Here is a 24,236-nt window from a genome sequence, read left to right as displayed (position 1 = left end):
GGCAGTTCGCATCCCCACGACGGGGTGAGCTCCCGTTGCTCGGTCCCAGCTCCTGCCCACCTAGCAGTTCGAAAGCACGTCAATAGTGCAAGTAGATAAATAGATACCACTCCGGCAGGAAGGTAAATGGCATTTCCATGTGCTGCTCTGGTTAGCCAGAAGCGGCTTAGTCATGCTGGCCACATGACCCAGAAACTGTCTGCGGTCAAACGCCGGCTCCCTCGCGCAGTAAAGCGAGATGAGCACCACAACCCCAGAGTCGTCCGTGGCTGGACTTAATGGTCAGGGATCCCTTTACCTTTATTGATATAATAGACCATTGGCTGACTTCTGGGCTGACTCTACAGGGTGGCTATCAGTCTGTTCTGGTGGCTCTGTTCCCAACCTGCAATGTCCAGAGAGTAGCACTGGGTGAATGCTCTTCGGTCCCCTGGTATTTATGCTACAGACTGCTGCAGGGATGATGGGAATTGTAGTCTAAAAAAAAGCTACTGGCTGATTAAAGTTAGAAAACTGTGTAGCTTGGCCTCATCCTGCCTCCAGAATGACTAGCAGCCAAGCAAGTGAATCGTTAGCGTGAAATCTCAAAGGGCACTAGAAGCATATTCTAAACATAGCTTTTGAAAGAACTCAGTTAGAAGCAAAGAGAGTTCATCTGCCCGCAGAACAGTTTTGGCTAATTTTATACTTCTTTAAAAAGTCCTCGGAGATTTGGCAACAGGGTGGACCCTTTGGTTTTGAAACCATTTAGAGGGAAATCGGGTGTACCTTTTGGTTTTGAAACCTTTTTAGGGGAAACTGGGTGGACCCATTGGTTTTGATATTATATAAAGGAAAATCGAACCCACATGTCTCTGCGTTGATCTCCTGGCTCCTGAACCTTTCAGAACAAGCCAGAGTCCTAAAAAGCAGGAAGTAATCTGCAGGGCGAGCCTCATGCAAATCTAATCAATCTCAAAAATTAGTCCTGCCGGATTTACACGCAGGTAAGTATGTACTGGGTTGAATCTTCAATTTTTTTTCGTGTGATTTTAGCTCTTTCGACACAGCAGGCTCTCACCGGATATATTCCTACAGCTCAGGGCCAAATTATGTGCTGTGTGAAATGCATGTCTTCATGTATGCCCTTTATTTAAAAACAGAGACCTGAGGAGATCTAAAAGTACTAAACTCTCCCCAACCCTGTGGCTTATCTCTCCCAAAGGATGCTTTTCAACTCAGCCAAGCTTTTATACTGGAAGTGGGGTAAAATGCTTTGGGGAAGAAGCTATAGGAAGCTTCTTGGTTTAATGTCTTTTGATGACCATCCTCTGTCATTCCCTTTAGTGTGTTCTGCTGACACCACGTCTAGCTCAGCCCTTAGCGTTACACTGAAGTGTGAATTTCAAAGTCCCACACATTACCTTAATCAGCAGTGTTGCTTATTATATTTTAAAGCAACAAATGTCTTGGGTCCGGGATACCTGAAGGACCCACCTGGCCCCATATCAGCCGGCCTTGTGCCTAATATCTGGTGAGAGGATTTACTGGGTGTCCTGACTATGGTGGAAGCATGGCTGGGATAATGGTAGGGTTGTCATATTTTAAAGAGCAAAAAAGAGGACGCTATGATGACTCTCCCTTTAAATACCCCTACTATATGTAGGTTATAGAAGCTGTAATATGTTGCTGAGCAAGGCAGAAGAGAAGAGGAAAGCAAGTCTTCAACCATGTCTATGTCTCATCCAGATGTCTATGGCTATGTCTCATCCAAAAAGTATAGCCACCCGGACAGAACTTTTACCCCTGAAAAAGAGGACGTGTCCTGAAAAAAGAGGACACGTGGCAGTCCTAGATAATGGTCAATACTGTGGTAACACCTGAGTCCTAGAATATATTGCCTTGTGGGGTTCTTTTATTGGTGCTTCCCACTGTAAAGGCTTTTCAATTCCACCAAGGTGTTGCTGTGCTGTGTAGGTAATGCTCTGGTTTTCATTTTATCCATTTATTGTATTTTACTAAAAGTGTTGTTTTATTGTGATATTATTACTGCATTGTTGTTGTTATTTATTGACTTTCCTCCCTTCACCATATGATCCCAGGTGGGTTAAAATAATATAAGGATACCTGACTACCGGACACCTCCTGCCAAACCTCTCTGCTCCTTTTCAACCCATTTTACACCTCACCCCTAACCCTCCACACACCCATAGCTCTCTCAACAGCAGAGTCCCACCAGCTGGGTCAGTGATCAGCTTTTCTGTCTTTGTTATCTAGGCCAGTCAGAATTTCCAGTCCGCTTACAAAACATACAGCAGAGTTTTAGCTTCCTCCTCTCTCCTCGCACAAATAACGCTTCTGTGCTGTCATTTTTCTCCATGAGGCTGGAGTAGGAGGCACGAGCAAAGATGGCGTTCAGTTGGTGGCTTCTTCCATTAATGTTACAAGCGCTACATGGGGTGACAGATGCCACGGTGAAACTCAACAATGGTGGGTTTGAAGACCTTGTCATTGCAATCAACCCTCAGATACCCGAAGACAACAAAATTGTCGACAACATAAAGGTGCGACTGCTAAACGTTTCTGAATGTGTTGAATGTGCAAGCATAGGTGGGGGATATAAGTATATAGTAGTAATAATAATAATAGGGACGCGGGTGGTGCTGTGGGTTAAACCACAGAGCCTAGGACCTGCCGATTAGAGGGTCTGTGGTTCAAATCCCCGTGACGGGGTGAGCTCCCATTGCTCGGTCCCTGCTCCTGCCAACCTAGCAGTTCGATAGCACATCAAACCTGCATAGGTACCGCTCTGGCGGGAAGGTAAACGGCGTTTCCGTGCGCTGCTCTGGTTTGCCAGAAGCAGCTTAGTCATGCTGGCCACATGACCCGGAAGCTGTACGCCGGCTCCCTCGGCCAATAAAGCAAGATGAGCACCACAACCCCAGAGTCGGCCATGACTGGACCTAATGGTTAGGGGTCCCTTTACCTTTAATAATAATAATAATTTATTTATTTATACCCCGCCTATCTGGCTGGGTTTCCCCACCACTCTGGGCAGCTTCCAACAAACACTAAAATACAATAACCTATTAAACATTAAAAGCTTCCCTAAACAGGGCAGCCTTCAGATGTCTTCTAAAAGTTTGGTAGTTGTTTTTCTCTTTGACATCTGGTGGGAGGGCATTCCACAGGGCGGGTGCCACTACCAAGAAGGCCCTCTGCCTGCTTCCCTGTAACTTGGCTTCTCGCAGTGAGGGAACCGCCAGAAGGCCCTCGGCGCTGGACCTCAGTGTCCGGGTAGAAGGATGGGGGTGGAGATGCTCCTTCAGGCATACTATATATATAGGTGGGAACTGCAAGAAAATGTTGCAGTATACAACTAGCTGGTGTAGAGGAAGCCAGCATAAGTTAAGCCATCCGATTCAAGCTCTGTTCAAGACTGGGGCTACTGCTGGTTGAGCCAGCCTAAGCCTGGCAGAGGGAAGGCAAGCCTTTAAAATCGTTACACCACCCCTAAGTGCACATTCTACAAACCCAAATGCACATAGTAGTCACTGAACACACGGAGGTCTTTCTTTCCTTTCCTTGCTAGGGCATGGTTCAAGAAGCATCTGCTTACCTCTTCGGTGCAACACAGAAAAGATTTTACTTCAAGACTGTAAAAGTGATCATTCCCTCGACGTGGAAAACAAAAGCTGACTATCAAAGAGTAACTAGAGAGTCATACGATAAGGTAAATCTGGAGAGAATGCATTGAAATGTAGGCGTACTTAGGGTATTCTTTAAAAGATTGGGGCAACTCAACTTACTTCTGAGTAACAGGCATAGATTTGGGCTGTGTACATTCGCAGGCCCTCCAAGTGTCCCTTATATTAATAATAATAATAATAATGAGGATTTTTGCTGAGGCAAAAATCACGATATAGCATTAATATCAAAGGTACTTTGCTGCTGTTTTTCTGGGTGATCTTTCAACCAAATTCTATTTTATTTCAGGCAGAAGTCATAGTGGCAGCTCCTTATCTGAAACATGGAGATGATCCCTACACCCTACAGTATGGCGGATGCGGGGAACCTGGGCGATACATTCATTTAACTCCTAACTTCCTGACAAATGACAAGTTGCTTGACGCTTATGGACCACGAGGTACTACTTACTACCTGTTTGTTCAGATTAGACTGCCTGTTTTATTATTAAAATGCTATTCGAGTTTCCCTAAAATAACAGAGTAAGGAAAGTCCTGAAGAACCCATACCACTTTAAACTTTATCACTCTAAAGCCAACCAAAACGTCATAAGGAACCGGCAATATCTCCGTGTCCAGTTTATCAGCACATTTTTCAACCCACAAAACGTGCCTCTGTTTCCTTTCAGCAACGTTACTGTGGTGGCTTGCACACCATAAAGTACACGACTTCCTACTGTTTTCAGGATTATTTAAGGGAGAAGTCATGTGCTTTACATTTAGGATGTGTATGTGGTCTGTATCAAGTACTTTCAGACTCTCTCGTGGGTTAATATCTGAAGCCATTAAGAATTGACTTAAAATGACCATAGCCAAGGAATATCCTGTTCTGTGAGAGCTCAGGGCTCACAGGGGAAGCCCAGGAGTGTCTCATCAAGAGACTAAGTCAATACGCCCTCAGAAATACAAGGGATCCACAGCCCTTCTGAGGAAGTGATGCATGATGATGCCTCTAGAAGCACTTAGACTGGGCCAGAGACTGAGACATCTTGACTGGGTGCATAGCGAGCCCCACCTTCCAAAAGAAGATGGCTGCCTTTAAGGGGCAGTCACCTTATTGGGCAGTCCTTGTGGTTGGGGAGGACGGAGTACTGTGGGAGATTCATCTTCTGAATCAAAGGAGGGCGGGCAGGATGTGCCTCTGGCTGGCAGGATCCGGAAGAGGCTGTGGAAAGCTTAAGTCTTGTCCTCCTCATAGCTGTCAACCATCCCTTATTTGGTGGGAAAGTCCCTTATCCCAGGGCCATGTCCCGCTGCTGTCCCTTATTGATGATGTCCCTTAAATTTCCCTGGTTTCAAAGGAAGCAGCTCCTCTCCCTCCCTCCCTGCCGGCCAGGAAGGAGGGAGGCTCCAACTGTGTTGCTTGGCTGCGTTGCTCACCCAATAAGGAGTCTAAGAACGATTGGGGGGTGGAGTTTGCATGCCTTGTGCCGATCAAATCGGCCGCGTTGCCTGGGGACTCGCCTTTGCTCAGCGCTTCCCAGCGGAGAGGTGACGGTGGTTTCCCTTGCTGCCGGGTTTCTGTGCTGTGGGAACCACCACTTGAGGCTTCGTTTGGCTGCTGGCTGGGCTTTCTACCTTTGGCTTGTAGGGGCTCAGAAGTTGAACATACTTGTGCTTGGAAAATCCCTTATTTTGGCTGCTGATCCCTTATTTTTGAGGCTGCTGGTCCCTTATTTTCAAATCTGTAACTTGACAACTATGGCCCTCCTCCGTTGCACCGTACACAGTCCCTGGGTCATAACAAGGAAAGCTAAATTGAATTTTTAACTGTTTGTTGAACGGTAGAAATAGAGGTGCATCTTCCACCATTTTCTAAGCAGCACTACCCCCCCCAAAAAAAAATACAGAAGAGCTCAGATTGAAAAGAAGGCTAATCCAATAATAATAGATACTTAACCATTGGTATGACTGCACAACATTTCAGATTTTTTTTGGGGGGGGTTGTGGGATGAGTGTGTTATAATTGTCAAGGAGGGGTTTGCTTTCCTGAGTCCTCCATCCAAGCTAGTAATCAGTCACACGCAGGCGCCGAATGGGTTGCCAGGCTTGATTGGCTTCTTCTCGAGCACCAGCTACAGAACATCAAACAGCAAGTCTAAAACACAGTGTGTTCTCTCCCCATACCCTGCCCCACTGAAGGCTTATAGGGGCTAGGGAATGTAGGCAACCATCCAGCCCCATCACATGCTCCCACTTTGGGGACTAATTCTTACCACCTGCCTGAGGTACCCTGACATAAGGTAAAGGTAAAGGAACCCTTGACTTAGGTCCAGTCGTGACCGACTCTGGGGTTGCGACGCTCATCTCGCTTTATTGGCTGAGGGAGCCGGCGTACAGCTTCCGGGTCATGTGGCCAGCATGACTAAGCCGCTTCTGGCGAACCAGAGCAGCGCACAGAAATGCCGTTTACCTTCCCGCTGGAGCAGTACCTATTTATCTACTTGCACTTTGGCGCGCTTTCGAACTGCTAGGTTGGCAGGAGCAGGGACCAAGCAACGGGAGCTCACCCTATCGCGGGGATTCGAACTGCGGCCTTCTGATTGGCAAGTCCTAGGCTCTGTGGTTTAGCCCACAGTGCCACCCGCGTCCCTGAGATACTTGCTCACTATTCATGCCAATAATTTCTATCTACCTGTATACTGTACTTTTTAAAAAAGGTATCTTAGGTTTTGTCCTTATCTTCCACAGGCAGAGTCCTTGTCCATGAGTGGGCTCATCTCCGATGGGGTGTCTTTGATGAATATAACGACGATGCACCTTTCTACTCTCCTGGGGGAAACAGCATGCCTGAAGCAACGAGGTACCACCCCAAATCTCCAACAGATGCATCTCTTCTTTTATAAGTGATGTTTGCCTTGGGCTCGTTCGTTTGGTTGTGGTGTGAATCATTGTCTTGAGGATGAGCTTTGATGATATATGGAAGAGATTTCTCATTAGGGCAAAGTGGGGGTAATGTCCAGCCCTCGGGCAAGTGCCCACTTTTCCACTGCCCAAGACCTCATTTTCGGCCAGCTTACTCAGTCTCTCTGGAGACTGTTCTCAGCCACAGTCCTGCACACAATTTAGCCCAGTAGTGCATTTCTTTTGGCATGGTGACGTTTCAGCGGATTGCCCCTACTTTTGTTTGCTCCTCACCTGAGTCTAACCTGGCAATTTTGTTTCCAGTGGCCCACAATGCCAAACAAAAGACGCCATTTGCTGTGTGCTGAAGACAGGCCTGGATATTGGCATGGCTTGGAAGAGTTAGTTACTAGAAAGTTTTCCAGACCCTCCATCGCCCAGAACCCGGCAAGCCTTAAAAGAAGGAGAGCAAAGAGCTCAAAGACAGAGGGCACATAGCAGCACACATAGAAGTGATGAATGAGGAAGTGGGAGAGACGGGGGTGTGGTGGAGATTCACTCGGGACAACACCATTATTCAAGAGTCTGGGTTCTAGGGTCTCTCTCTGTAGTGTTTGAAATAAAAGGGGACTGTAAGCAACTTTTCCTTGTTTTTATACTTTCCTGGGCAACCAGCTGGGAGCTGCTAGGAGCATTCTGACATGAGCTAATGTACCAACTAAGCACACATAAAAATCAGATCTGAACCACATGTTTGCTGAATAAAGTACCTGTCTAGAAATCATCTATATAATTGATTCAAACTCTTTCATCTCCGCCCATTATGAAGAGTTCTACAATCTGATCTTCAGGCCGGGCTGGTGGGCACTGGAGTTTGTCTTAGCAGTTATGGCATTACAGAAAACAAGATAGCATACAATCATACCAGCATGTGATTATTTATTGACTTTTAAACCGACCATGTCTGTTTCTGTTATATTGATTAGGTGCCCAGCTACTTTCAAGGGTAGCTACGTAGTCCTGCTCGCTGATGGAACTACCAGGCCATGCAAAGTTGAACCAAAAACTCAGCTGTATGAATCTGGATGCCAATTCATTCCAGAAAAAAATCAAAATACTCCAACATCTATAATGTATGTGCAAAGTATCCCATCGGTAAGTATGATAGGTCTTAGTTGGGATTTATTTTTCTCCAATGCCTCAAAAATGCAGGATTTTTGCTAAGTTAAATATAATATTTGGAGATTTTTAGCTTCAATTCTTGCAGGTAATGTGTGTGTGTGTGTGTGTGTGTGTGTGTGTGTGTGTGTTTCACCAATAAGATTGTGTTAGGGCTGGGGAGAAAGTATTCCAACCAAAATTTAATTATATTGACCTAGCAATTCAATAAGAAACTCTTTCTTAAGGGCCTGCAGTTTTCCTGTCCTTCCCTCTTGAAACCTTCTCTCAATTTATAGAAGCTACATACAGCACAAGCTACGGGACCCAGACTGACTGAGCAGCCACTAGGTCCAACAGTAGGGTTGCCATATGTTCGGACACAGCCCGCAATTGGCTGTCAGAAACTTTGCCAAAAAAGTGCAACCCGAATGAGGTAGTTGAGGCACATAGTCAGACTGAAGGAAAGTGAGATGGGTTCTGTTGCTCTCTGCAACAGAACAACTAACATTTGGATAATTGTGTGGGGTTCTGCAAAATGTTTCTGGTTTGTGAGTAGAGTTGAGGTACCCTTCAAAGTTCGCCCTCAGACCTTCCAACTGTCCCTATTTTCCAGGGACAGTCCAGGATTTACAGAAGCCATCCTGGTTTCTGATTTGACCCTGGAATGTCCTGCTTTTCCTTAGGACGTTCCTATTTCCACCAGGGAAATGTTGGAGGATATGTTCCCTTCTTCGGCAGGAAACTGCTCAGAGTGAAAAGCTAGGTAGGTGAGCAAGCAAAGGAATGAGGGAACAAACAAGCATATGTTCATATGTTCTTTTTGTCTGAAAAAGAATGTCCACTTTTGTAGCACCTCTTCCCAAGGAATGGCTGCCATGAGGTAGATATTGCTTATACGGTTGTGAACTTGATTTATTCTTCTTACCTTTTATTTAGGTTACTCAGTTCTGTGACAAAAGCAACCACAATACTAAAGCAACAAATATGCAGAATAAAATGTGCAACTACAGGAGCACCTGGGATGTAATTACGACTTCTCCTGACTTTGCCAAATCAACTCCACAAAGAGCTCCTCCGCCTAGCCCCACTATCACTTTGCTGCAAAAACAGGAGAGAGTTTTGTGCCTAGTACTTGATGTTTCTGGAAGCATGGGTTCGGTGAGTCTGTTTTCGGCGCTCAGAAGTATTTTGAGACAGTTCAAAAATGATGGAATTGACGTCAATAGTGACAACAAGTGTCAATACAGCATTGACATTTCTGTCATAAATGCCACACTGTTTTATATAATAATAATAATAATAATTTATTATGTATACCCCGCCCATCTGGCTGGGTTTCCCCAGCAACTCTGGGTGGCTTCCAACAGAATATTAAAATACAATAGTCTATTAAACATTAAAAGCTTCCCTGAACAGGGCTGCCTTCAGATGTCTTCTAAAAGTCTGGTAGTTGTTTTTGTCTTTGACATCTGATGGGAGGGCATTCCACAGGACAGGCGCCACTACCGAGAAGGCCCTCTGCCTGGTTCCCTGTAACTTGGCTTCTTGCAGTGAGGGAACCACCAGAAGGCCCTCAGCCTTATAGACAGGGAGCCTGTTTTTGGTTTTAGATTAGATTTGGTTAATTTGGATATATATGAAACTACAGTAATTAATTCATACAGGAGAAGAGTTCTAGGGCAAGGGTGGGCAACCTGGCTGAGGTAGAATGCAAGGTCTGCTCATCGTAAATCCCCAGTTGGTGCAGGGAACCTAGAGGAAGAGATGGAACATGGGAGGTGAAAACTGCAGGGGAGAAAGTGAATGGAAGGAGGCAAGGGAAATCCTGATCTGGCCAGATCAATCAGGTCTTTCAGGTTTCTCAATTGTGCAGGAAACGTCAACAGCTGCACAAGGCTTCCCTACTGCAGAAATACCCTACTGTAGAAGTTTATGGTAGACACATGATGGGGGTTGGAGAAGTCATATCTCCTTGGATGGGTAGCTATAAATGCGTTTTCCTGCCACCCTGGCTTTTCTGGAGACAGGCTTCTGCAGAGCTTATTGGAGGCCTGGGGCAAGAGTCTTGTTAGACTAAAGTTATAAACTCAAACCCAAATTACCAATCCCTGGCAGGGCCCCCCAGCCGGCTTAGCCCTCTGAGGCCCAGGGAGGTGTACCTGGCTGCCTCACACCTCCACTGCATGGGCCTGTCTGGTAATAGTCCTTGAAGTGGATTTAAGAGACATGGGACGTCCTTATTTTCATTGGAGAAATGTATGGAATATTTTAATTGAAAGGCAGGGTTTACATCATCTAACTAACTAAACAACTGCTAAGCAAATGGGGGGGGGCATTCTGGAATGGAGTTTATATTTCTATACTAGCATACAGAAATTTGAATATCAGACACAAAAACATTGTAGGATAATCATTCTCCAACAGCAGAATTTGTGGGACAAGCCCCATTGCAATGAATGGTGCTCTTGTGAACCTCCCATACATTTCAATGGAGCCTGTGCAGGGAAACATCCAGATGGATTGTACCCAAAATCGCAACAAGGATGAGGTTATTTGGAAACTCATGGACATTATGCATTTGCCTACATCCACATAAGTTTATCAAGCCTTCTTTTTTAAAGTATAATTGACAGCTGCATTTTCAGTCATTTATTTGCTTCCCAGAATCCACTGGCAGTTCTGTGAATGCTGGTTTTTTTAATTAATATTATTGTTATTCCTATGCAGAGCAATCGCATTGGTCGGCTGAAGCAAGCTGCGGAAATATTCGTCCTGCAGATTATTGAAGCGGGATCCTGGGTTGGGGTAGTCACATTCAACAGCGCAGCAACAGTCCAGACTCACCTGAGGCAGATCAGCAGCGACAGCGTGCGCAAAACTCTGGCAGACTATCTTCCTACTTCAGCTGGTGGAGGAACTAACATATGTTCTGGAGTGCGGTCAGCATTTCAGGTGAAAAAGAATAAAATCCCAGATCCTTTTATCCCTATTCTTCTTTGTAGGGTAGCCAGATGCAAAAGTGTAAAGGGCTGCTGTGTATCTAAGGGTTGTGTACAAGAGGGTATTTCAGCAGGTATGCTCTCTCATATAAGCCAAGAAACTGAAACACAATGCAGAGAAGATAGAGATGCTATTTGCAGGTGGATCCACTGCCTGGGTAAGTTCTGGATAAGTTCTGGATAAGTTCTGCCTGGGTAAGTTCAACCAGTTCTGGAGGGAGTCCCAATCCTCTGAAAGATCAGGTTCCTAGCTTGAGTGTACTTCTGTATCCATTGAAGTGACTGGAGGCAAAAGTGGCTTCCACCAGGTGTGGCTTCTGCCATCTATGAACTGGAAGCCTCTCAGTTTGATTGTTTATTATTGTCCTTCTATCCCACCTTTCCTCTGAGGAGGTCAAGGTGGCCTCTCAGGCTGAGAGACTATTTGGCCTGAAGTCGCCCAATGAGCTTCATGGCTGTGTGGGGTTTCAAACCATAGTCTTGGCCAACATTTCCATGGTTTCAAACCATGGTCCTAGTCCATGGTTTTAACCACAGCTTTCTCGTGTGAAATAGCAAATGCTAATACTTCCTTATTAACAACCATGGAAGATATGGCACCCATCTCACCAGACTCTGCTTCTGTTACAGGTAGGGAATTAGTTCACACAGAACAGCAGCAACACACCACACTTAGCGGAGCTTTGTAGCATTTTCTCGTTCATTTTAAGCACAAATGGTGCCCGGTGGCTTCCACATTCCTAGTTGCTGCTAAGATTATAAATGCTCTGCTCCATACAGGTGTTTTTAAAGAAGTACCCAAATACCAGAGGCTGTGAAATTGTGCTCTTGACAGATGGAGAAGATGGCCAAGTAAATTCCTGCTTTACTGAAGTTCGAAATAGTGGGTCTATAATCCACACCATTGCTTTGGGACCAAGCGCTGCAAAAGAACTAGAAATGCTGGCAGACATGACGGGTAAGGGAGCGGGCAGAATGCCACACCCTCAGTCCACTTGGTGCCAACTGGGGTTTTGCTAAGAGTGAGTTTACTAGTGGGCCCAGCCCCCTGCCATGATACTTTCATCCGCACAATGTTCCTCCTACTTGTCCACAGAAACTTCACTGCTTTTCAGTGCTCTGTTGTTGTTGTTTAGTCGTGTCCAAATCTTCGTGACCCCATGGACCAGAGCACGCCAGGCACTTCTGTCTTCCACTGCCTCCCGCAGTTTGGTCAAACTTATGCTGGTAGCTTTGAGAACACTATCCAACCATCTCGTCCTCTGTCGTCCCCTTCTCCTTGTGCCCTCCATCTTTCCCAACATCAGGGTCTTTTCCAAGGAGTCTTCTGTTCTCATGAGGTGGCCAAAGTATTGGAGCCTCAGCTTCAGGATCTGTCCTTCCAGTGAGCACTCAGGGCTGATTTCCTTCAGAATGGATAGGTTTGATCTTCTTGCAGTCCAAGCGACTCTCAAGAGTCTCCTCCAGCACCATAATTCAAAAGCATCAATTCTTCGGCGATCAGCCTTCTTTACGGTCCAGCTCTCACTTCCATACATCACTACTGGGAAAACCATAGCTTTTGCTATACGGACCTTTGTTGGCAAAGTGATGTCTCTGCTTTTAAGATTCTGTCTAGGTTTCTCATTGCTTTTCTCCCAAGAAGCAGATGTCTTTTAATTTCATGGCTGCTGTCACCATCTGCAGTGATCATGGAGCCCAAGAAAGTAAAATCTCTCACTGCCTACTTTACATTTACTGACACACAGATGTCTTTTGCACACAGATGTATAAAAGACTACCCTACAAAAATGTATTGCCTTTTATTCCAGCTAACCAAGTATCCTAACTGTTCCTTCAATCGCATTCCAGGAGGTCTGAAATTTGCTGCCACTGACAGCTTGAATTCCAACGGTCTCATTGATGCTTTCAGCGGAATTTCTTCAGGAAGTGGAGATCTCAGTCAACAATCTATTCAGGTATGCATTGCAAAAATTAGAGTGAAATAAGCAGTTCTACTATGACTATTAGGCACTGTAAAAAAAAAAGTTTAAACCACAAAGTAAAATTAATTCTATAGTCCATATTTTACTAGTATTGTGCAGCAGGAGAACCAGGCAGAATTCACAGATCTTACAGAGGTGGATTTTGGCAGTGCTGAAACAACATTTCAATTTTTACTGTTCCTAATTCATTACTGGTCATACAAGCACCATGGTCCCATTCCAGATTGTGTCTCATTGACTACTCTTTGCCAAAATGTGGCGTCAGCAGTGGCGTAGCGTGGGTTGTCAGCACCCGGGGCAAGGCAAGTAATTTGCGCCCCCTAACCCGTGGATTTGCGCCCCCTAACCCTAACCCCCAGATGTTGCGCCCGGTGCTTCCGGCCCTCCCTGCACCCCCCACGCTACGCCACTGGGCGTCAGATCTGTTGCTTCACCTAGAGTTGCCCCCCAAATCTCCCATTGTATCGGCTGCAAATTTACTTCTCTTTGCCTATGTGTCTCGCAGAGTCAACCTCTCATCTGAGATCATTGATTTGCATTTGATCAGAGGTTGTCCCAGCTTTTGAGCTTCATTTAGAAGTCAAACATGCCGTCAGAAAAATCTCCTTAAACTGCATGTTTTTGACACTTGGCGTTTGTAGCAAACCTTTTGGGTTAAAACTTACAATAAATATATTTGGTGCAGGAAAATAAATTACGGCATCTGCAGGGAATGGATTAAGCATCCAGCATCTTATATCTGGGAAGGGTTGTTGAGCTGGGGTTGCTACATTGTTTGTTTTCCTCCATGTCTTTAACCATGGAGATATTGTAGGATACCAATTTTATCCCCGTTGCAGATCTATTCAGGTTATAAAACTTTTCAAATATATCAGCGTACTTATTTCCTCTCCCCACCCCCAACAGCTTGAAAGTAAAGCGCAGCAAGTAGCTGCCAAGAAATGGATGTTTGGTACAGTAGCCATTGATAAAACGGTGGGAAAAGACACTTTCTTTGTCATTACGTGGAGCGCAAGCACAACTCCACCAGAGATGTTTCTGACAGATCCCAAGGGGAAAAAGTATGGTACAAAGGACTTCATAATTGATAAAACCAACCTACGGACAGCCCGGCTCCAGATTAGTGGACTCGCAGAGGTAAAATATCCACTCTCTATGCAGATAACTCTTCTGTTGCTTGTGTGCCTTTTCCTTTGGAAAATAAGGATACATTATGCAAGTGGGGAAGAGCCATTTACTTCTCGAAGTCCTCGGTGTAAGATTTTTGCAATGATATTAACAGTGCTTTCCCCCCCTAGAATAGAAGGTGCCAGTACTCTCAGCTTAGAAATGGCTGGAGGAAGGACAACCAAGCGAGCATAAGGGGCGGGGGAGACGCTCTGCGCATGCTCAGGGAAGGAGGCAGCAGGCCTCTAGGATCCTGGCACAGTCTCATGCCTCATTCCCCAAGCCCAGAAAGCACTTGCCTGGCTCTGGGACGGAGGCAGGAGATACCACCCCCTGGGGGCCCCTGGAACCTCGGGTGCAAATGGGAGGCGTTGAATAAAAATAAGGGGGGTGGAAGCATAAAGAAGACAAGAAAAAATTGAAGAGCCATTTGTACATGTTTCCTTTCCCAGGAGAGCACTGAGTAATTTTTGTTTTCCCCGAAAAGGGTGCAGTAGGCCAAATAGGTTTGGGAACCTCTGGTCTGGAAGGTGCCATGAGACGTTCTTTCATTTCCTAGCTCATCAAACGCCTAGCATGACGCTGCTGCTAGTATCTGCTCTTGGTATATTTTCAATAAAAAAAGACACCCCATCTTATCAAAGCATAATAATAACCGAAGGAAATAGGAACTGTATTTATAAACAGTTAGATATGGGATATTTAATATCCTTCTATTTATCATCACTTGATTTCCAGGCAGGAGACTGGACTTATTCCCTGCAGAATCAAAATACAGCTCAAACCATGACAATAACAGTCTCGAGCCGAGCAAGGTCAGCAACTGTGCCTCCAGTTCATGTGACGCCTCTTATAAAAAGAACACATAAGTTTCCTGATCCGTTGGTTATTCATGCAGAAGTCAGCCAAGGGTTCTTACCTGTGACTGGTGCAAAAGTCATAGCCACAATTGAAGCAGACAATGGAGCAGCTGTGGATCTAGAGCTTTTGGACAATGGCGCAGGTAAGTTTGTTTCGAAGTGTTTGCGGAACTATGCATTTCCCACAGAATCAGAACATTAACTCATTTAGTCTAGCATTATCTAACTTGTCAAAATGCCTGGCAACTGTATTTTCAAAACCAGCCATTTTTCTAATTTTAAAAAAATGTTTGCTTGCTTATTTACGATATTTGCAAACCACCAAAAATTCCCAGTTCAGACTACGCACATAGTTGAAATAAAATTAAATGCAATAAAATAGTATAATACAACATTCAACGTAATATCAAATATGAAATAATCGGCTTCTAAAACATAGACTCATAAACAGGCATAAAACTCAAAACCAACTGGCAAACGGTTATGTCCTCCCCAAAGCCTGAGATCCTTTTTAGCTTGCGTTGCCAGAGATATAAACTGCCTGCAGAACATATGCTCTACCCATGAGATGAGACCAATAGGGAATACTCCATTCTGGGTCTTTGCGAAACCCTTCTAGGTGCTAACACCTTCAGTCCTTCTGTCTTTCACCTGTGAGAGATAGCAAGGAGATGCCATGCTTTCCCATACCCTCCAACATTTCTCCGATGAAAACAGGGACGTCCCATTCCATAATGATAATTTTGCTATTTATACCCCACACATCTAACTGGGTTGCCCCAGCCACTCTGGGCAGCTTCCAACATATATAAAAGAATAATAAAACATTAAACACTTAAAAACAACAACACAACCCTATACAGGATTGCATTCAGATGGCTTGGGGGTCGGAGAACTCCATACCCTCCAACATTTCTCCAATGAAAATAGGGACATCCTAAGGAAAACCAGACATTCCGGTCAGAAACCAGGATGGCTTCTTTAAATCAGGGGTGTCCCTGGAAAACAGGGACGCTTGGAGGGTCTGGGATGCCATCAGCACGGATGTAAACCTAACAAGAGTTACCTGGGCAGAACCCTGACTCCAAGGCTTATAATCTGCAATAGGCAGTGGTAAAAAGGGGAAGATCCCACCATTTTAAAGTACATTCAGCCACTTCACCCAAAGAAAAGCGGGACATTCTGGAATCAAATCAGGGATGTCCCTGGAAAATAGGGACACTTGGTGGGTCTGGTTTCCAGGTGTGCTTCTTGATATAGCCCCATCTGGATGCTTTAAGCCTCCATGTGATTAGAATCACACGAAGAATTGAGGAAACAGCTGCCCCCGTTGTCCTCCTCCATCAGTTGGTGATGAATGTCTGCCATGGGGAACTTGCTCTACTCCCTACACATTTCGAAACCCTAAATTGTGCAGGGAGCCTGCTGAAGTGGAATCGGCTTCCCATTTCAGAAGTTATCCCCCTCATGAGTGCCATCTTCTTAGGAAAAGAGGTGCTGGAACTCACCTTGAACTCTCATAACGGCAATGGCTTCCACCTGAGAGGGGCTAGAACCACGTTCCCCTGAGTTATGGCTGGGCGGGAGGGAGCCCTGCCTCTCATCACTTGAAGGATGCCAGAATAGGCCTGAGCATCTGGCTCAGGTGCGGATGACCTTTGCCTCACCTGATTTTGCTGAACTAGAAACTGCCATGTAAGAAGGGGCTCAGATGATGTTCTTACAGTCCAGGCAAGTTCATGAGGGGAAAGGCAGTCATGGTTTATTTAGCAATGGCAGCCCACCAAGAGCTTGATAAATTAAATTTTGTGAACTGCCCGGGACTGCAGAAAACGGAGCTTGTCAAGCATGCAGAAGTCCACAATGTATGCTGGTTTGCTGTCTTCAGGTTGGCGAGTTACAAGTTGTGTTGGCCTGCATTGAACAGGGATTAACATACTTATGACTCCATATCACTACATATTCAGATTTAGGCACTCTACTGTTTTCATTAGAACAGGAGCAGATACAGTGGTACCTCGGGTTAAGTACTTAATTCGTTCCAGAGGTCCGTTCTTAACCTGAAACTGTTCTTAACCTGAAGCACCACTTTAGCTAATGGGCCTCCCGCTGCTGCTGCACCACTGGAGCACGATTTCTGTTCTCATCCTGAAGCAAAGTTCTTAACCCAAGGTAATATTTCTGGGTTAGCGGAGTCTGTAACCTGAAGCGTATGTAACCTGAAGCGTATGTAACCTGAGGTACCACTGCACTGTGAAACAAACATCTCCTATATAGGTTATGTAGGGTTTCTTTTTCTTTTTTTAATAGCAGTGAGGTGTTGGGTTTGGATGTTTAATTTTAATATTGATGTACCTAGGTGCCGACATTATAAAGGATGATGGAATCTACTCAAGATATTTCACATCGTTCAAAGTAAATGGTCGACACAACCTAAAAGTGCGGGTCCAGGGGCAAGGCAAGACTGGCAGAAGGATCCGTAGGCAAAGTCAAGCTTTCTTTGCACCAGGGTTTGTAAATAATGGTAAGGATTTGTTACGAAATAGCAATACTGATGGTATGCTAGCTCTGCGATTCTCAAAGTGTGAATGACACTGGGCATCTCCAGAAGGAAACAAACTTCTTCCTGCCATTTCCCTCCCCATCATTGTCTTTATGTAGATCTGGACACTTGAGTACATATCTCTGACACGTTCACACATATATATAGGCACATCTTTCTTTCCTGCAATATTCAAATCTGCCATGTGCTTCTCAACTCAGTGGGTTAGAGAGAGAGAATAGATCTACAGCAGATTTGTTGTTGTTGTTGTTGTTATTTCACCTTCCAGTTACGCCAAGGCAATGTAGAAAAGAAAATGCAAACGGTTACAAAACAGCACAAAAAAATAACGGAATATTCGTTTAAAATGGATACCTACAGTAGAGAACTCTTCATCCAGCTGGGATAGCTTGTCAGCATAAAAAAATGTATTTTAGAAAGTGTGGGCGGGATGTCATATCTCAACAGGATGTTGTTCCATGGAACAGGGGCAGCCACCCCGAAAGCTCTGCTTTAAGAAAATAATTATGATTTTCTGTATATTCTGTCTTTGTTTTGGGTTTGCACAAAAGGAAATAAACGGGACTTTCAAAATAATGGGGAAGTTTGGAGGTTTGTAGTCTCACCATATAATCTATCATCCTTCCTTCTTTCCTTCCTCCCTTCCTTCCTAGGTGTAATAAATATGAATCCCCCAAAACCGGAAGTTCGTGATGATGACATCGAAGTTGACGTAGGAAGTTTCAGTAGAGTGGCATCAGGTGGCTCTTTTGTAATGTCAGGAGTTCCGCCTGGTGGTAGTAAAAGAGATGTTTTCCCACCCTGTAGAATCACTGACCTTGAGATAAAACCACTGGGTGATTATCAGTTCCTTTTGTCCTGGACAGCTCCTGGGAATGACTATGATGAAGGAAAAGGTAAGTGCAAAATTCTGCTTTAATCAGTCAGTCAATCAATCAATCAATCAATCAGTAAGACTGTAGAGTGTGTGTGTGTGTGTGTGTGTGCACGCGCGCGCATAAAAAGGTGTGTGGGGAGCCAACCACCACTTTTATTTGCAGCAGCCTTATCTCCCTGTAATATTATATTACAGTAACATTATGTTATTGCTCTGGGAAGAGGGATTTCATCCTATCTGGTCCACTGTTGCTGAGGGCAGAGGGCTACCTGTGGATAGGAAGTTTGAAATGCATTGAAAAGGATTTCTGTCACTGTTATCCTTGATGCCCGACTGAAGACGCACATCTTAATGCATGCCCTGTTGGCTGCTCTTTATTTTGCAGCTGAAAGGTACGAAATAAAAATGAGTGAAGATCCCTCGGCGTTGATAGATGCAGCTTTTCAAACAGCCACTTCTGTGAATACTGCTGGTCTGAAAATGGAAGTCGCTGGAGTCAAGCAATCCTTCCAGTATAACGCAGAAAACTTAAGAAAATCGAATGGCACCTCCATCTACTTTGCCATTCGTGCCATTGATGGTAGCAACAATGTCGGAGAAGCATCTAATATAGCCAGAGCAGTCGTGCTTGTTCCCATATTGCCAACCACCCCAGATGATATTTTTTGTCTGTAGTTTGTGTTTTGCATAAACAAAAAACCAGAAGTCTTGATACTGGAATGCAATATTACAGCTAGGATTCTGTTTCTGTTTTGAATTTTAATTGGCTCATTGTTGGTATGCCTTTTTTTTTTGTAATTTCCATGTCTACAGCTAAGCAGCTTCCATAATAGAAATGGCTTAAATACATTGTACTCAAATATTTCATGGCAGAATTGTTGCGATTAAAATGCATCATTATCTTTAAATGTGAATTTAGTAAGTTGGCAACCCTAATAAGCAGGTGCACTGGGGCAAACTTGTGTGTTTGGCAACCTAGTAAGTTAATGTTTGTTAGAGACACTTATGCTTGTGAGATATTCACATGTGACACTTTTAACAGCCTGTACTAAACCTCTTTAGCCTTTTATTCTTTCAAGTTAATAAAACTCTTTTTAACGCAGTTGGCTTGTGAAATCTGGTGAGCAGAAAGCATCAGCTTTGCTAAGAAATAGGTCTAGTGACAGCATAGCAATGGAACAGTTACACAGTTATGTGCCAAGGTGGTTTTTGCTTACAGGAAGGCAGGAGAAAAGGACTGAGATATAACTGCCAAGCTAGCAATCTGGAGTTTTCCTGCTTTAATGTGCAGAAACTGTGGGTCTTTGAAATGTGGGGTGCTCCCATGCACGTGGAGAGAAAAGTATTACAATTCAAAAGTCTGGATCATGGCAGAGAAGAGTGCTGTGTTCACAAGACAAGACAGATTCTATGGGAGAGAACTTTTGTTCTCCATAATAAAAGGTAAAGGTACCCCTGCCCGTACGGGCCAGTCGTGTCCGACTCTAGGGTTGTGCGCCCATCTCACTTAAGAGGCCTGGGGCCAGCGCTGTCCGGAGACACTTCCGGGTCACGTGGCCAGCATGACAAAGCTGCATCTGGCGGGCCAGCACAGCGCACGGAAACGCCGTTTACCTTCCCGCCAGTAAGCGGTCCCTATTTATCTACTTGCACCCAGGGGTGCTTTCGAACTGCTAGGTTGGCAGGCGCTGGGACTGAAAGACGGGGGCACACCCCGCCGCAGGGATTCGAACCGCCGACCTTTCGATCAGCAAGTCCTAGGCACTGAGGCTTTTACCCACAGCGCCACTCGCGTCCCTCCATAATATGTGGCAATAATATGTTCTCTATAATATGTGGCAATAATATGTTCTCCATAATATGTGGCAATAAAATCAGCGCACTCTCAATGGCAATTTGGAGAAGAACCAATTCACAAAAAAGGGTTGCAAATTCACATAATATTGCACAGCAGGGATTTTCAAGGGCGAGACATGACCACAGTGCTTCCATCTCTCACTTTATTTTTCCCTTTTTGTACAGAGCTCTCTGGCCAGGTTCCTCTGCTTTTGTGTGTGTTTCTGCTCTCCTTGGTGGGAGTGCACTAGGTTTAGGGTACTAGTAGGATTATGCCTTCACTTTTGATTCGCCCTTTCCAGTGTTTCTCTTCACAAGGGAGAGAAGACATCCTAACCTGTGTAACATTTTGTTAGGCAATAAAGCTTCGAACTTTCCTTTTTGCTCTGGTTATCTATTCATCTATCTTCCTTTGCAAAGGAAGAACCCAGTTTGTGGTTCAATTGTTTATCCTGGCATCTTTGCAGAAAATGACCCCGGACTGATCCGTTTGACACACACACACACACACACACACACACACACAGAGAGAGAGACTAAGCCTATTGTTTAAAGTTCACTAACTAGTGAACTTTAAAGTCCCCAGAGTGAGTCATAACAGAACCCGACTAACTTATTCCATCAGTGCAATGTCAGTCATATTCCTGGTTGTTGTTGTTTTTAATTACCATACTGGCCTGACTATAAGCCTCACTTTTTTTCCAAATTCTGACCGTGAAAAGTTACAAGTGTAGCTTAAATTCACAGCCTTACAAAAATTGGCTTTTGTGATATTGCTGCTGAAACAGACATCTGGTAAAACGGAACCAAAATATGTTTTATTGTCGATTTGCAAGCTTGAGACTGTTCGTTTGCCATTTATGGGTTTGAGTGTCTGCGGAACTGTAGCAAATGAATAGCGATTTGTTATTTTAGCGATTGTATGGTGACTTTTGCGGGCGTGCAAGATCAAAAGCTTAAATTGGCTCAGAGTTACAATTCTACCAATCGCAGCGATTTTCAGCATGTGACCCAATTTTAAGGGAGCGGCTTAGATCTGGGTATTGTCTCTCCCCCCCCCCTTGAATTTTAAAGGTGCGGCTTATTTGCACGTGCGGCTTATATTTGGGCCAATACGGTAAATATTTGTATAAAAATAGATTACTATCCTTTGACTGCAAGTACTGGGATCTATTTGTAAATCAGCTAAAACTGATCAGAAGTAAGTGACTGTTGGACTTAATCATTGCCCCATACTTTCAACCAGATACTGGAAATTTGCTTTTAATGGTCATTCAATAAAGGTAACTTGAATAGTCATATTTTACAGGTGAGGAATACAAAGGCTGAGATATAAGTGGTGAGCACAAGACCAGCCATGGCAGAGATTTTAATCTATGCTCTGCTCACCCTTATCTATGTGATCTTTGACTTAATGGCATTGCTTAAGTGAAAATCCAGTATGTATGCATCATATACCGATTTTGCAAATTTTACCATGGTAATTCATGGACAACAACACATCATTTAGGCACTCCTGCAGGCACCACCTGTTTGCCCACTTCTCTTTTATTGTGTCACATGTATTTCTGGTCCTCCAAACAAACTGGTATCCTGAAGATGGAGTGCATATGTGTGTGAAGGTCAATGCCTCTTTTCAGTGTACAATAATATGGAGAGGTGTGGACCACAGAGATCATTATGAGAACAAGGAAGTGTGTTGCTCCTGACTTTATTGCTCTGGTATGTTTGAAGTGTTCATCATGCAATATTTTCTTGTAAGAACTGGCTGCAAAGTGCCAGGGTGTGTATATTCTGTGAAACTGAAACTTCTCAAATGTATGTGACTTAATTTTGCATAATAATTTGGTGTGAGCCCAACTGAACATCTACACCAATCTTTAGATCTGTACAGCAGCCGAATGAAGTGAATGTTTTATTAAACTTTGAAAGTATCTCCCTGGACTCTTTCATGGGGTCTGGGGATTTCTTTCAATTTTTGATAGCTTAATAGATGTCCTTATGAGGCTCAGCATGCAGCCCATCTAGGTCTATTCATGTAGCTACTGTATATCTTGCTATAAGGAAGGCTACACATAATAGAAATGTAGAATTGGAAGGGACCACGAGAGTCATCTAGTCCAACCCCTGCAATGCAAGAATCTTTCGCCCAATGTCTCATGCTCTACCGACTGAGCTAGCCAAGTAGGATACATTCATTTTAAAGAAGACAAGGAGAAGGCAGTCTGGAAGATGTCACATTCATAATCCACACTTCTGTTTGTGCTGTGATTTCCAGACACTGGTCCAAGCGTTTTGTTCATTTGTGCTGCCGCTTTCCCTGGGAAAACCTGCTGTTTACCACTGAATTGGAACAAACGGCCATTTTGTGGAAAACTCGATTGATGTTTGTTCCGATTCAGTGGTAAACAGTGGATTTTCCTGGGCAAAGCAGCAGGACAAAACAAAACAGATCCGTGCCTACAAATCATGGCACAAAATGGAAGCCTGGATAAGCCCTTGGTCCTTTATATAATTTTATATAATTTGATGTCCTTGATGTTGCCTGACATTTAAGTGCTTACTCCACACACACACACCCCTAATGTGTTTAGTCCCCCATTTTTCCAGCTGCACATCTTGTGACCAGGTACATACTGAAGAAACACTGTGCTGTATGAAGTTGGACTGTGAAACTCTGCTCATTCGGTACCTGAACGACTGGCGTGTCAGAGGCTGTTCTGAACTAATTACAGGTGATTAAAATGATGATAACGAGGCCTGTGAGTCCAGTCCATGTTCCTTGCCCTGGAAAGCACCAAAGCAGAGCATTCTGAGGGCAGGGAAGGGGCAAGTCTTTGCCAGTATTACATGTGAGATTATTGGGACCAGATCTAAATCTGGAGAAGGCACAACGATCATGAATAGTGATTACAAACAGATCGGCCTCCCCTTCTGCTCAAGCCACCGTGAACAGCAAAGCTGTCAGTGCAACCATGGGACCCTCCCTCTGTAAAGCCCTGCAGGCAGGGGATGGGAGTCAGAATTGTGTCCTAAGGATGCAATCCTAACCCCATATACCTGGGAATAAGACCCACTGGATGGAATAGGATTTATTTCTGAGTACGCTGAGGAGTGAGTTTCAATGCTGCAGTCCTGGCAGCACTTTCCTGTAAGTGATCAATGGCTTAGGCTGAAAGTGTTCCATCCTTATTTCTGCGCAAGTGGCTTATTTCGTTATTTAAATAGCTTTCCAGGTGCAGGACAAGCAAAGTATGGAAAAAATTGAGCAACAGATCAATAATTTCATTTGCAGGTAAACATGCTGGAAAAATCTCTCCCCCCCCCCATTTCTTCTTCCAGCTGTATGTTGGGAATAAGTGAAAGTCCCCTGAAAGTGAGGGAAAACTTGAAAATGCTGCATCCATGAATACCTCCAGCCTGACCCCTCAGCCGGCTGGTTCCAAGGAAATATTTGCAATTAAACCAAAAGCTTTGGCAAACCTCGCACTAATATATGTGGGTGTTTGCAGAGTTGAGAAATCTTTCCTGTACTCTGACCTCTCCAACACAGCTCAGGCATTGACTCTTTCTCGGAAGGGTACGCGTAAGAACAATAGTTTGAACCTCATGTGGGCTGCTGTTGCTGATGGCTTCTTGCCTTATTCTAAGCACAATTATATGGACCTTAAAGAAAAAGAAGACAATGGGTCATTGGTAAAACCATACCAGGGAACCCAGATTTACTATGTACAGTATTGGCCTTTTCATGTTTCTAAGTGACAATTACTATACAGAGGTACCTTTGTTCTTGAATTTAATCTGTTCCGGGAGTCCGTTTGACTCCCGAAATGGTTGGAAAACCAAGGCAAGGCTTCCGATTGGCTGCAGGAGCTTCCTGCACTCAATCAGAAGCCGCAGAAGCCACGCCCAATGTTCAGCTTCCGAAAAACATTCGCAAACCAGAACAATCACTTCTGGATTTGTGGCGTTAGGGAGCCGATTTGTTCAGGAGCCAAGCTGTTTGACTACCAAGGTAACCAGGAAAGCCATCTTGGGATTATGGTGGATAGCTTGATGAGTGTGTTGACCCAGTGTGTGGCAGCAGTGGGGAAAAGTTGGTTCTGTTCATAGGAGCCAATTCCTAGGGCTGAGGTCCCTTCACACACACCCTTCAAATGGTGTGTGTGCACCACATCATGTGATCAAGTATGCAGGGTGGGGATTACCTGCCCCCAAA

General features: G+C 44.5%; 1 protein-coding gene and 1 long non-coding RNA gene across 2 annotated transcripts in view; one reads left to right on the top strand and one right to left on the bottom strand.

Annotated features, from left to right (window-relative positions):
* Positions 1–845: 845 nt before the first annotated feature.
* LOC309535074 (calcium-activated chloride channel regulator 1-like) lies at positions 846–18,889 on the top strand. Its single transcript, XM_082227823.1, has 15 exons — positions 846–986; positions 2,363–2,543; positions 3,572–3,712; positions 3,976–4,126; positions 6,417–6,528; positions 7,556–7,724; positions 8,667–8,888; positions 10,458–10,682; positions 11,510–11,687; positions 12,581–12,687; positions 13,621–13,851; positions 14,620–14,884; positions 17,101–17,265; positions 17,958–18,200; positions 18,567–18,889. Exons 2-15 carry the CDS (start codon positions 2,388–2,390, stop codon positions 18,854–18,856), a joined length of 2,655 nt encoding a protein of 884 aa, XP_082083949.1. The 5' UTR covers positions 846–986; positions 2,363–2,387; the 3' UTR covers positions 18,857–18,889.
* A 737-nt stretch (positions 18,890–19,626) lies between these two features.
* LOC309535188 overlaps positions 19,627–24,236 on the bottom strand; it is a 42,385-nt gene continuing 37,775 nt past the window's right edge. Inside the window, exon 5 of the long non-coding RNA XR_014221086.1 lies at positions 19,627–23,683. This is a non-coding gene — a long non-coding RNA (uncharacterized lncRNA). The remainder of the gene's footprint in view (positions 23,684–24,236) is intronic.

This window comes from Podarcis vaucheri, assembly GCF_965113315.1.
Source record: "Podarcis vaucheri genome assembly, chromosome: 6".
NCBI classification, from domain to species: Eukaryota; Metazoa; Chordata; class Lepidosauria; order Squamata; family Lacertidae; genus Podarcis; species Podarcis vaucheri.
The sequence above is the reverse complement of the archived record's forward strand: the minus strand, read 5'-3'. Positions and strand labels throughout refer to the sequence as shown.

Excerpts from the sequence above, each read along its gene's own strand:
- LOC309535074 (XM_082227823.1), top strand. The coding sequence starts at position 2,388 with ATGGCGTTCAGTTGGTGGCTTCTTCCATTAATGTTACAAGCGCTACAT. Across the intron at positions 6,529-7,555 it reads AGCATGCCTGAAGCAACGAG|GTGCCCAGCTACTTTCAAGG; the intron begins GTACCACCCCAA and ends TATATTGATTAG. Across the intron at positions 18,201-18,566 it reads TGACTATGATGAAGGAAAAG|CTGAAAGGTACGAAATAAAA; the intron begins GTAAGTGCAAAA and ends TTTATTTTGCAG.